The sequence below is a fragment of the Sceloporus occidentalis genome, unplaced genomic scaffold (assembly GCF_023333645.1).
Source record: "Sceloporus occidentalis isolate IW3139 unplaced genomic scaffold, rSceOcc1.0.p SCAF_1, whole genome shotgun sequence".
In the NCBI taxonomy this organism is placed as follows: Eukaryota; Metazoa; Chordata; class Lepidosauria; order Squamata; family Phrynosomatidae; genus Sceloporus; species Sceloporus occidentalis.
In genome coordinates this window covers 226,189,749-226,203,489 of record NW_028316981.1, presented here as the reverse complement: position 1 = coordinate 226,203,489, position 13,741 = coordinate 226,189,749, and the positions used below count along the sequence as shown (strand labels likewise).

Here is a 13,741-nt window from a genome sequence, read left to right as displayed (position 1 = left end):
TCTCAGTTCCACATCCACCATGAAACTAAAGTGCAGATGTGAAAAATGAGAAGAGAAGTGGTTGTGTGAGTTCACAGATACTTTGTGGTCTCTGTGACTAAATAAGGAAAGGAGCACTATATCTGGAAACACTCTCAAACATGCCTGTGATAGACGCAGTGGAAATTAGTAGAGCATGGTAAAGACAGATGACTTCTAGCACTACCAGTTAAGATAGCAAGATCTAAATCTGTCTTTTGCTTCTTAATGAATGATTTGTGGAAGAATCCAATGGGAAAATACAGAAGGATTACAGATGGATGACAGTGTTGTGTGGACACCCCTGGACAGTGTTGTGTGGGCAGTGTTGTGTGGACACGCTACCATTAATGAGGTAGGGTGATTGCATGATAAAAGACTTTGTCTGCAAGCACCCTTATTGATTTCAGTGGGTCTTCTATGAGCACAATTAAATCTGGAGCCAATCCAATATCTTTCAGACCAATATGCTGTTAATAATCTGAGAGTGTCTAGCCACTATAAAGGTTTTGTGTTCCTAGTCTCATTCTTTGAGACCATGAGGTGTGTCTTGTACACGTTTTCTTGCTGTATCTTAACCAGTTTCTTCGTAGGATGGGCCCTTCTCTTACGTGGAGGATCCGTTCTGGATCCCACGGCGTAAGGAAAATCCTGCGAATGCTGGAGCCCCATTAGAAATAATGGGGCTTGTGCCTGTGGTGTGGTGTGGTGCATTTTAGCGTATGCTGAAAGCCACGTAAGGCACACCCGTGTATGACATGGACACACTGTATTATTTTTTCCAATGCCATCAACAGGAATTAAGGGTGCCAGATAGAAAAACATCTCATTCTGTCAAATGAAACTTCCATGGCATTATGATAATCAGCCTGTTTTTGTTAAAGCAGATTTTTCCAGAACCCTGATTAAGTATCAAAGTACTTTTCTAGAGTCAAAATGTGACTTGGATACACTATCAATTGTTTGTTCACTAGATTGTTTTGTTTTTCAAGCAGGTGAATATGAACCATCTGGGAACACTTTCCAAAACCAGTACAAAAGAAAAGTCCTTTTCATGCAGTGATATGCTGCTACTCACAAGTGAAAACTTTCTTGCTTTTTGAGAAGCCAGTGGTTGTACTCACTCAAATTTTGTCAAGCATTTTAGGCACAGAAAATTAAAAATGATAAGTACTTGATTAATGACACAATTAATTTATAAATTACTCATCACACTAACTGAGAAGCTGCAGCAAATCCCACATTGTGTATGCACAAGTCTCAATCTTACCTACAAAGTTTAGTATAAATAAGCCAAGAATGTATCATATTAATGTATCTTTTTTCCTCCTTTCCAAATTCCAACGTCTAGCCACACAAGAAGTGTGTTTTGAGAACCAGGTTTCCTGCTCCTTAACACTCTTACCCAATCACTGCTGGAAGAGATTTGCTTCATTTCCTTTCCCCTTCAGAGCAGTGTTGTTTTCCACAGGAAGTGGTGACTTTTCCCTTGGACATAAGCACACTTACTGTTGTTATAACAAGCACTGCTGTGTAACTCCTTGCAGAGGCCTACTTTTAACACAAGTGTCCACTTTTACTCGGAGTATGTAAACTGCCATAACAGGGTGTTACACTTCACCTTTAATGAAGGTCAGGTTGCACAAGTAAGCCTAAGGAACTTCAGTTATTATTCTGCTGCCATCTATCATTTTAACTATTTACAGGATAAACTTCATATATTTCAGGATTGGGTGACACGTCAGTGGAGAAATGCTAGAATCTTAGGCATTCTTTGACCACATGAAAACATTTCGCATCTTAAAAATAATAATAAATGACTGCAGCTCTCTGTTCTGTTCTGGAAAAAACTTTTCCTTTCCCAGAGAATGCTCCTGTTGAAGTGCACTGTGACACAAGAATTATGGCTTACATTCTTTTTGTATCTCAGGAGTATAAACTATGCATTATTCTTTATCCCTTACATTATGATTGTGTTTACGATCATATAGACTCAGTCTTTGAAGGGTGGAAGCAGTGAGATGTTAAACTGCTTGACATACTTTACCAAACTGTGTTTGTATTCTCCATGAACCTGCATTTAATTTTTGTTTCATTATGTGAACAATAAAACAGGGTCATTATAGTCCCTGCTATATATTTTAGCAAAATGTGAAAATTTCAGGGTACTGTGGGTATTCAGCTTTACTGAATTCTAATTAGCAGAATAGCCAATATTTTATTTTTAAACCTTTCAAGTGAGGAGAGGTGTTGGTTAACAATACAAAAAAACTGGTACAATATTTTAGAAACAATAGTTTACACCTAAATCTATCCATCAGAATCTATTCTTCCCTGGAGGGAAAAAACACTATGTACAAAACTCCCATTAATGTTAATGGGTGTTATAAGCCTGCAATGAGCGGGAAACATTCCAGAAGTCTTTTGGTTTACTGCCTAGCTGATCTCTTTGCTCACAGTTTTACACCTACTGTATAAATTCCCTGAGTGCATACAATAGCTGAACCTGCAAATAGGGACACACACCTATGCTGAACTCATTTTTGCTGTGTTTCGGCCTCTGATGAAGAGGGAGAATATAATCTACTCTGAACTTCAGTAATTAAAAACGTACAGTCAGGATTATTTTAAATTGCTCATAAATGTCTTTTGATGACAATCATACTCACCTCTCTCATAGTTTACAATGCTGAGTACCTAATTTTAGGGGAGTCAGTTCCTTGTGAATCTGTACAAGATTATTTTTCTGTATAGTGTCCAGACAAAACAGATAAATTCTGTAAAAATCAAACCCTTGTTCATGATACTAAAATTCTAAAGATGCTAGTGTTGGAGAGGGTAACTTTAAAAGGATATCTTAGGATCAAAGAAGAAAGTGATGGAAATGGTGTCTGCTCCTTACCATTAATATTAAAGATCTGTATAGAAGAGTTGACAAAAATAGGGCAAATTCTAATAAATAATGTTTGCCTGTTGTAGATTTTGTAGATTAAAAAATAGAGAGGAAATGTAGGTCTCTTCGTTTTTTGTTCCCCATTCCTAACCCATAAGGAAGCACTGTTGGTAGAAAATTTCTGTAGGCCAGCCACAGCTTTCATTATATCTTTTGCAAATTACTTGCAATCTTTGGTTTGGTCCTGAGAAATACCCATTTACTTATAAACATTTTAAAAAAGATGTTAAAGTGCTTTTACTGGGAGTTCTTCCAAATATGAGTATGATCAAAAACATTCCTTTGTACTTGCAGTGTCTACTAATGATTGTTTAATGGTGAATAAAATAGACTAAACTGTTAAATAGTAATTTTTTTTGCTTGAAACTAGATCATTATCAGTTATACTTTGGTTAATCCTAAACCCACAATATTGAGGCTTTAATAAATATTTTATTCAACCTAGAATGCAAATAATGAAATCACTAAACATTCATCAACCATTAAATCTTTGAAATATGATGTCCAAGGAAAAGAAGAACAGATGCGAGAACTACAAGAAAAGTAGGTTTTCTTTGTGTATCCATTGTGTCTGGTTCCCCCAAGTGGTAGAAATATAATTATGCCAGCTGCATTTCAGTTCAAGTATGGACATTTTCCTGAAAATGATATTTCTATGTGTTTCCTTTCTTATTGCTTTGTTTATGCATATTTCAGACTATTGTAGCTTTTGGGGAAGAGCACTACATGCTGATGGCATGTTTGCTTTTTAAACTGAAGCATTATTAGCTAACTATAAACTATATTGCAAGAAAACTACCAAAAAAGTCACGTTTCAGTTTTGGAATTGGTTATCCTTGACGTAAATCTAAATGAATACCTCTGTGCAGTCTCTCAAATACAAAGATTCTTTGCCTAAGGGCTGAGAGACATGTCAAGGTTTAGATGCTTAAACTGGATTAAATATCCAGTTTTACATTTGTAAAAAGTTCAAAGGGGCAATTAGCTTATTTATTTTGAGTTCATTAAATTGTACATCATTGCAGAATGTTTGTGTAGTCAAATATTAAAGATAGAAAAATCCTGACTATTCCCACTACATAGTAATGTGTAATCTTGAGAAATAAATCTGATTTTATTGATGTGGTTTGTTCTCTTTATATATACAGGTATCCTTAAAAGGCTTTAATAACATGCATATTTTATTGATTAATGCCTTAAGTTAGAACTAAAACCCCCAGTAGCTGTTTACTTTAGATTTTGTATTTAGATATGGCTGTGTCCTGCTATTATTTTATATAGTAAATATTGAATGTACTTGCTAGACGTAATTTTCTTGATTGCCCCCAATATACTGATATGTGCATTCAGATGTAAATTCCTTCTGTCAGTTTTTATAATGCTCTGGTTTTCTTGCTGATTTTCTGTGTTACGGACATGATATCAAGAGCAATGTGTTGAATAGAATGATCATACTGACGTGTTTTATTTGGATAAAATAGTGTATCCACAAGAAAATAATTAGAAGTAATAAGGCAATAAGTATAGCCCGCTTTTCCAAAAAATGATCAAAGCGGGGTACAGCATAAATGTAAGGAATATACATTATAAAAACATACATGCATGCATCACCAAAAGAGCAATTTTAATTCCTTTTCACAAGTTTGTTATTTGAATGTGATATACAGAGATCTTTTAAATATTTTGCTCCATATAGGAAAGCAGTGTAATATTTGTAATCAGTGCTTTGGTTTTCCATATATATTACCCACATATGAATTATATTTTTGTTTTTAAAAAAACTTGCATTATTTTGAGATGTTTTGCATGCAAAATGCTGCTACATAATCATTTTTAATTCACACAAGCAGTTCACACAGTTCAATTCAAAATTCAAAAACATACTTGAGCAAATTTTGTTTGTAGTGTACTGCCAGTGTACACTAAATAATGTAGCATTTTCTTTATTCTTAATTACATCTTCATCTCAGTATGATTAGCTTAAGTAAATTGTTATGTATTTGTTATGTATTGCTGATGTTAAAATGTTTCAGTTTATCTGCTATGTCATTATACATATAGAAAACCTCAACTGTTAACCCCATCTTCTGGCTGAAAAATGGTGCTAAAATTAAGACTCACTGGAGTCAAGTATTTTAATTAATCAAACTAAGCCCATCCTAGTAATGCTCAATAATTCTGTGGACACTTATTCGCTTAAATCCTTATTCCAAGGGTTTCTCGAATGGAGAGAGACATAAGTATGAAAAGACATTTAATAGAAGATTGGAAACTGCGTATGAAAGCAAATCAGGAAAAGGAGAAAAGCTTTAATGAAACATTGCAAACTCTTGAAGAAAAGGTATTTTGCATTTGTTATTCACTGATAGTTTCTTTCTCTAAATCATGGGAACAAGCAAATATCATCTTGATTCCCAAAGATTTTGAGAATTACAATTTTGAACATTTCATTTTTTAAAATTTTTTTGCATTTATACATTTTTACCAGATACTTGAAGGAAGTAAGGTTCACCTTTTTTTAGAGTATCTGTATAAAGGGTTTTGTCTCCTTCTGCCCACCAGGCTGGGTACATGTGTTGGAATCCCTAACCCTATACCCTGTACTACCCTCCCCCCCCCCCCCCAGAAATAGTTTTCGAGGCAAGTGCTACTTTGATTCTCTTTAAAAGCAGGTGCTGGCTGCTTGGCTCTGAAGGTAGCCTGTGCTGGTAGTCATTAAGTCCTTGTCAATTCCAGAGAGAACTACTCTTTTGCCCTCCATCTGGGAGATAAGATGTTATTAAGAAATCATCAGCCCAAGAGAAAAGTTAGAGTGGGGTAGAGAGGAGTTGGGGAAATCACAGGTGAGATGAAGATGGTGCAGAAAAAAAATTGATTGTCTTGGTTAGGACAAAAAAAAAATACTTTAGAGAGCTATGATGTATTTTGCTGTTTTAAGAATTTTGTTATTTTAAATCTTACATTTTACAGGCAACACAAGAATGAAAAAAATTCTACAAACAGCACATAACATACTAGTTGAACATAATTTCTTTGCCATTTTTTTTGAAGATCCTAAAAATTTATAGGCATTCATAGTTAGTGTGGGGTTATATTGTAATACCTGCTCTCATCAGAACATCATAGAGCTCATTTTTGTAGCTTTTTCTTTCATGCTAACATCTGGCTACTTGCTTAAACACCTATGCATTTTGTAGTCCCATAACCAGTAAATCTTATTGATTTTGATGGGATACAATATAGTATAACTGGTTCCAAGGCAGGAATTTACATTTTCACACAAGATAAGAAAAGAAATTTCTAAAATTAAATGTAGTTGTTATTTTGACAAGTGGTTTTAGGGTTTCCATCTAAATACTTCCTCTAAGAACAGCTATTCTCTGGATGTTCCTTCAGGTAAAAACATTGACTGAAGACTGTTCAAACAAAAAAGCATCAATTGATTCACTAAAGCAACAGCTTAACGTAGCTACAAAAGGAAAAACACAGTATGAACAGATGTATCGCAAGGCTAAAGAGGAGTTGGAGAAAAAGGTATCTGACTACAAATTTTCTGGATTCAACATATATTTATTTTCTACCTTTTCATGTGTAACCTTTTTATGCATACATTATTTATTACAAATAAGTAGTACTATCATCCACAGGTTTATGATTTTATTATGCTCATAGCAAAATCTCTGTGATCTTTCGATGCCTAAACTTTGAAGCCATTATAAAGTAAAGCTGTAATGGCAGAAGGCATCTTGAAGTTGAAGTAAATGAAAATAGAATGCTCTGCAGTACTACTTAGGGTATGTGATGAATTTCTGCAGTACTAGTTAGGGTATGTGATGAATTTCTGCAGTACTAGTTAGGGCATGTGATGAATTTTTTTGTAGCATCCCTTCTGCATTGTAAAATGCAGAGAGCAATGGAGGGAAACATTTTCCATGCAACTTGTGAAGTAAGCAAGTTAGTTTGGGCAGGGTGAGGAAATGGTGCATTTATTCCTCTTCTCTCCACTATTAACCTCTCTAGGTAGAAACTACTGTATATACTCATGTATAAGTCTAGAAATTTTAGTAAAAAATTGATCCAAAAAGCCTGAGTCGACTTATCCATACGTCAATATATAAAGTACTGTACTTTAACTCTTATTTAAAAAAGGAATGATCCCCTGGTGAAAGGCAAAATTGTAATCTGTCCTTGAATCACTGGCCCTCCTCCATTCTCTCATCCATCCAGCCGTTATTTTGAGCACAGTTCTGCCTGCTAGAATTTTATAAGTTATTTGGCTTTGGGGTTTTTTTTTTTGGGGGGGGGGGCATCATCCTTTAGATCCTTTGTTACATGCCCTTCCCTAGATTTTATCCTCGACTTATTCATGGGTCATATCAAAATCCATAATTTTGGCCCTAAAACTTGCTCTTGATTTATACATGAAGTCAATTTATAATCAAGTATACACGGTTCTTCATGAAGTGATTATGTGTTAGGTTAAACTGCACTTTGGATCTCTTTTGGCCTTCTGTCAATATCTTTCAGCCTAGATATGAACAGAGATCCTAATTACAGATGAATCCAGTATTGCTACTGTTCATACAATACTTTGTATCTGGACAGAAGAGAAAGAAAGATAGGATGAGGCCTACTCTCTTTTCCTTTTGAAGGGAAAATGTTTGTCTTGAGAAAGTTCTGAATTTACTTGGCTCTTTCTTAGAAATGCTAACCCCTGGCATTCCAAGCAGCCCCACTTGAGCTGTCTCAGTTTCCCCTGCAGCATACAATATACCATGTGCCTATATTAGGGAAATAGCGTTTTGTTGCTTCAAGATGCTCAATTGTAGTAAGCTCACAACTGTCTCATATCCTGCAAGGGAAACAATGCTTAAGCTTAAACCAAATCTGACACAAGGAGACACATATCATTCCATAATTTTAAAACTCAAAAAGTCATAATATGTTCTAAGTTTAAGCAGAAGAATGTTGCAGGAGGAAATGGCAGCAAGCCTCTTCCAGATGAAGAGTAATGAATCAAGGTAATGTAACATTTGAGTAGACTCTTTAGAGGCGTATGTACTAAGATTGTAGGAAATAAGTAGTAAGCATGATACAGAAAAGTAAACATAGAATAACATTTTATATTTAAACTTGTTTTAACCTAAGATGAGGAATTTTAGCATTCCATGTTTTGCGGTAACTTTTAGATACTTTTTCATTTCAGAAAATTCAGGAAGCCAGTTAAGTTCATTTCCATCATAGAAGGGGACAGAACTGGAAGAAAATACTATGTTTTCCAGGTTGCAATCCCTAATTTCAATCTGTTCAGATGGAGCACATAGTGGATTTACTGTACATATTCAGAAAACTAGCTGTACCTGTAACAGTGTAATTCATTTTCACCAAGGCACTTTGCTTTTTCATACATGTACCAACATCATTTTCTTGTGCCTTTATTTCAGGAGCTTAAGCTTGCCACTCTAGAAGGTAAAATGGCTGAAGCTGAATGTGCCATGACTGAACTTGAAACTACTGCCTCTCAGCAGCTCCATGGCTTGGCACGGCAAAGTGAACAGGCCCTTGAAGTAGTGCAGAAAAAACTAATGATGTCAAATGATAAGGTGGAAGAATTTGTTACGTTTGTGAAGGTTTGTTGGTTTATCTGGATTATTTATTTATTTATTTATTTTGTTAATTGACATGACTTCAGTCATGCTCACACGCGGTCACATGAATTGCAGGGTTTGGGAGGTTTTTGTTGCCCTTCAAGCCTATAAAGTCATATGCTTAGAAGGGCTGACACTCTGTGCTGATACTTTGAAGTCTCATAGCATATGCGAGTGCAATTGCAAAGGAAAAGAGAAAAACTAAGCACATATTTAGTTTTGGGCACCATCCCAATTCCCTGATAGACTTAGTTTACATTTAATAGGGCTAAGGGGATTGGCCTGAAACAATTCACTTCCAATGCTTATTTTCAAAGGTTCTGAAGAACGCCTTCTTGCAAATGATTATTTATTCCTGATTTGTTTGACTGAACACTGTCTTCCTTTCCCATTCGAATTACTGTACTTATCCTCAGATTGATAATCATGAAACCAATTCTGAATGACTCTGTAAAACTATATATAAAATGTATGTGCTATAGTTTACTTCACATTGAATGCAAACCAATGGTGAATACCAGGATCTTCTCTAGTGATTATGTTATAAAGGAGCAGACTGTATCTCATATAAGTATTTAATAAACATAGTTTAATTTATTATTTTCATATTTGTTTAAGCGTATCTCCCCCTTTGCAAGTCTTGTCTCTTCTATTTATCCACCAGAACAGTATTTATTTGGAGCATTCGTAATGTCCATTTTGACCAAACCATCTTACAGAGATCCATAATAAGACATTCCTTGTCTGCAAGCTTAAAGTCCTAAAGGGGCTGCAAAGGAAAGGAAAAGAAGTGAACTCAAGCATCAGTTTCTTCCTTACAAAGTTTAGCAAGCCTCAGAACTGGCATGCAAGATGAGGGTAAAGCTACTGCTGTTGTACTTTCTGAAAGTTGTAGCAATGACAGGTGTAAAGGAGTACTCAGCTAGAGAGTGTAAACCTGCTGTTTTTGCTTTTATTTAGCATAGTATGACAGTCTGGAATGGAGTACTTTCCCCCCCTCTATTGAGATCTATAATTTAATATCCTTCACCAAATAAATGCAATCTTCAAAATATCATAGTTAAATTTGTCCCCTCAGATGAGAAGAAGATCACTGCCAAGTTATCAAGAGTAAAGGTAGCTAAAAAGAGCCAGTAGGAATGAAATTAATAAAGTCTAAATGAAATTAACTTGCTTGCTGACAACCTAACAAGGTAATTACTATTTAGGATAGTCAGTAATGAACACACAAGCACATGGCACTGAAAACCAGCTGAGGTGCTTGTGGAGAAAGAAAAGGAAGCACACTAACTCAAATGATGCAACACTGTGCATATTAAAATGCTCAGCAGAGTCCTAGGTAGTTATGCTCACCTAAATCTCATAGAGTTCAGTGATGCTGAAGCACATTTTGCTGCATGCTAAAATATTACCTCTGAAAATGGAGTTGCCATTCAACCGTACCATTTGAACATGTATTCCTGAAATAGTGAGGTGATTTTTCTTGCGGAAAGTGTTTTGTTTGAGGTACAGCCCACAGGATTTGAGGGGTGCTCCTCTGGGAATAAGTTCTTAACTCAACAGTCACCAAGTCGGATAAAATAGTAGTTTTGAAAGATGAAGATTTTGCTGCATAAGAATGTTCCTCTCTTCAAACTGAAAGTGCGGCAAATGGCTTCGAGGTGCTGATGGCATGATATACATGTTTTATAGACCCAGCTTGAAACAGTATCCCTATGACACATTTCCCATACTGCTTATGATGAAATCGTTTGAGTGTTGGACCATGACTCCAAGGGACTAGGGTTTAATCCCTGCTCAGTCATGGAAAGTGGCTTTGGGAAGTTATACCCTCACATCCTAAAAGGAAGATTATGGCAAACCTCCTCTGAAAAAATCTTAGAATTGGGTCTCCATAAATCAGAGCTGACTGAAGGCACATTACAACAAATAGTAGTTTGTTGTTACCAGAAGCTACCTGATAGTGTTAATTAACTTACTAATACCAGAATATTTGTGTTATTATCCATTTTGCTTTGAGAATGGTCACTGTTTTTATTTTATATAGACATGTATACCTGAATGTAACTGCCACAATCTGGTTTTTGGTTTCGTTTGTTTGTTTTGCATTTCATTCCTTTTTTTCATCTTAAGAGTTAACATGTTGCTTACTAAACCCATGTAGTTTAGCAGTCTTCCCTAATTCTTGCAATAAAGTGATAAAGTGGAAATGACATATATCTGCCATGATGGCATATCTGGCATTCCTCAGGTTCCACCAAGTCTTAAAACCTTTCCCAGGTATAATTCCAATATCTCACTGATAACAATGTAATCAGTTGTAAAACACTGAGTACTTTCATATGCTATTGTGAAAGCTACCTTAATCTATTTAAAGAAAATTTGATAATTTTTTTTTAACATGTTCGTTAAGTACAAACATAATTACAAAAGTAAGTATGTATTTTATATAATATTTTAGGTAAAAACACTTTATCTGTTGTGCCAAGTAGATGAACTAGAGGAAAATAACGATGAGGTCTGAATGTCAAATATTGATAATGAACAGAGCAGCTGTTATTGACATTCACCTAGTTGCTAAATATTTATGCAAGAAAAGTCCTCTGAAATCATTTGTCTGTCATGGTGTATTACTGAAAAGATAGCTGAAAATCTTCCTTGCTCTCAGTTTTGGTGGCTCTATAACCTATGGAACATAAATCCCTATGTGTGGCTTTAGTATGAAATTACACATTTCATACTAAAGCCACACATAGGGAAATGGAGTTAGCAAAATGAGTCAGTACTAGTGCTTTCCTCACTCCCACCACCACCTTCTTTGAAGTACAGTCTATACTATCTCCCTCCATCTAAAAGGCTGTCCTTGTTTTCCTTTCCTTTCGTTTCCCCCCTTCCTTTAACACTTTGATATATCTCCCCTTTGTTCTTGGTACTTACTATGTGATAGCTATATCTTAAGAAGAATTATGGAAAGTTTAACTGTGCATAATGCACTCTTTAATTTAACTCCAATTTAACTCCAATTTAAATTTGTACATATTTTGTGGCTAATTGGCCATACCTTTATATACTGTCCTGGAGTCTGTAACTATGAAAGCTGGTATAGAAATATTTTTTAAAAATACTTTAAGGGTACAGCTCAGAATGCATCTCAATTTATGGCCTTGTTAATTTTGAACCCTGTATTTGTAAAGTCTTTACAGGCAACAAACTTCTACTAAATCGTAATTCTTTTAACTTTATTTTGCTCTTTTTTCCTGTACTATGTCATTACACGCATGCACGCACACATGCGCACATACACACACACATATAATAACACAGACAGGTTGAGTATCTCTTATCCACAAACTGGAATCCAAAATTCAAAACTTTTTTTATGGGTGGCTGAAATAGTCACACTTTTGCTTTCTAATGGTTTTAATGTAAGTGCACATACTTTGTTTCATGCACAAAATTATTTTAAAATACTATAGAAAATTACCTTCAGGCTATGTGTATAAGATGTATACGAAACTTAAATGAAATTTGTGTTTGTCGTTGGGTCCCATCTCCAAGATATAGCATTATTTATATGCAAATATTCCAAAATCCCCCCCCCCCCAAAAAAAAAAAATCCACAATCTGAAATGCTTCTGGTCCCAAGCATTTTGGTTTAGGGATACTCAACCCTTCAGATGATTGGATTTTTGTCTGGCACTGCACTGCACTTCATAGTTGCTAAAAATCTTATATATTATATTATTTAATTATTGTGCTTAAATTGTCATTGTGTATGGATCTGAAATCAATTCTTGATGTGAATTTGGATTATTTAGAGTTGTCTGATTAATACTGTGGTCAGATTATTGCAAACCGAATCTTCCTGATTCTTTTCCTTTCATTGGTTGAGTGGGAGAAGTTATTAAATGATTTAGTTGGAAATGTATTTAGATGGAAGGCTACTATCTAATACCAGGTGCTCTACGTTATATTTCAGAGGAAGAAACTGTCAAAACAACCTCCCAGTATTCCTTGCACAATGTTCCAGCGAAAAGGCTGAAGCTATTGACAATGGGAAATAAATGTCATTTGGAAACAGTTTAAAAAATAAAACACAACTGTTTGCTTCATTTAATAACTTTTTAAAAATCTCAGTATGGTTCATGAAAATAATTATACATTTGCACTGACGTTACAGAGTTTGCCAGTCTATGGCAAAGTATGTGTGATAATGAAATAAGGCTGAAGAATTTTAAAATTGTAAACAATTTCAGCTGTGCTGGAAAATGGCTTGTGTGAGCACTTTCTCCATATCACTGAAAAATCTTGGTGCTTTTCTGTTTGAATGATTTGCTGACTGTTTTCTGCCCAGAGGCTTCCTTTGGTGGCTGTGGGCAAGCAACAAGGCTTATATTAAGAAACTGCCAGAGTTAATGGTTCTGAGAAGAAATAGGTGATTAAATTATTTCACCATCAGGATCACTCTTCAGATGAGATTTAAGCAAATTGAATCATAGCCTGGATGGTGATATAGTGAATATCTATTAGACTGTAAACATAATAACAGTTCTGTGGATTTTAATGTATAAAATTAATGGCTAACTTCTCATTGCTTAATGTTAGCATATGGTATATTGTGCATACAGTACATCAGGAGCTGTGTATAATGTGAAAGTAGAATCATACTAGATCACAGCAGAGAGAGAATATAAATCTTTACTATTTTGGAAATTATACTGAATTTGCGACAGAGACACAAATTATCACATTTTCCTTGTGGTTTATTTTTTATTATTTCAGTGTGTAAAAAGTATGTATGAATACTGCAAAGTTTGAAATGTTTTACCTTATGCTGAAATACAGAAAAATATATTATTGATTCATTGCAGCCAAATGACAGCGGGCAGAATATGTCCAGTAGTCGTTTTCATAGTCCTAATGGAGAAAGTGTCTGTTGATCTAATTCATATAACTAATACCATATATACTGTACCCGTCTATAAGTCAAAAAATGTATCCCCAAAAATTGACCGCAACATCCCAGGTCGACTTATTTTGGAGTCATTATGGTAATTTGGTAGCAGTTCTTTCAGATTTCCCCATGCGGTAGAGAGAGAATTTCTTTTTCTCTTGAGCCAAG

General features: G+C 35.1%; 1 protein-coding gene across 2 annotated transcripts in view; it reads left to right on the top strand.

The window, feature by feature from the left end:
* Nucleotides 1-13,741, top strand: part of CNTLN (centlein) — a 239,596-nt gene that overhangs the window by 189,569 nt on the left and 36,286 nt on the right. For both annotated transcript variants that reach the window (XM_089489430.1, XM_089489423.1), the window contains exons 20-23: nucleotides 3,417-3,514; nucleotides 5,186-5,312; nucleotides 6,368-6,505; nucleotides 8,416-8,601. In XM_089489430.1, the coding sequence (XP_089345556.1) occupies nucleotides 3,417-3,514; nucleotides 5,186-5,312; nucleotides 6,368-6,505; nucleotides 8,416-8,601 (549 nt within the window). The remainder of the gene's footprint in view (nucleotides 1-3,416; nucleotides 3,515-5,185; nucleotides 5,313-6,367; nucleotides 6,506-8,415; nucleotides 8,602-13,741) is intronic.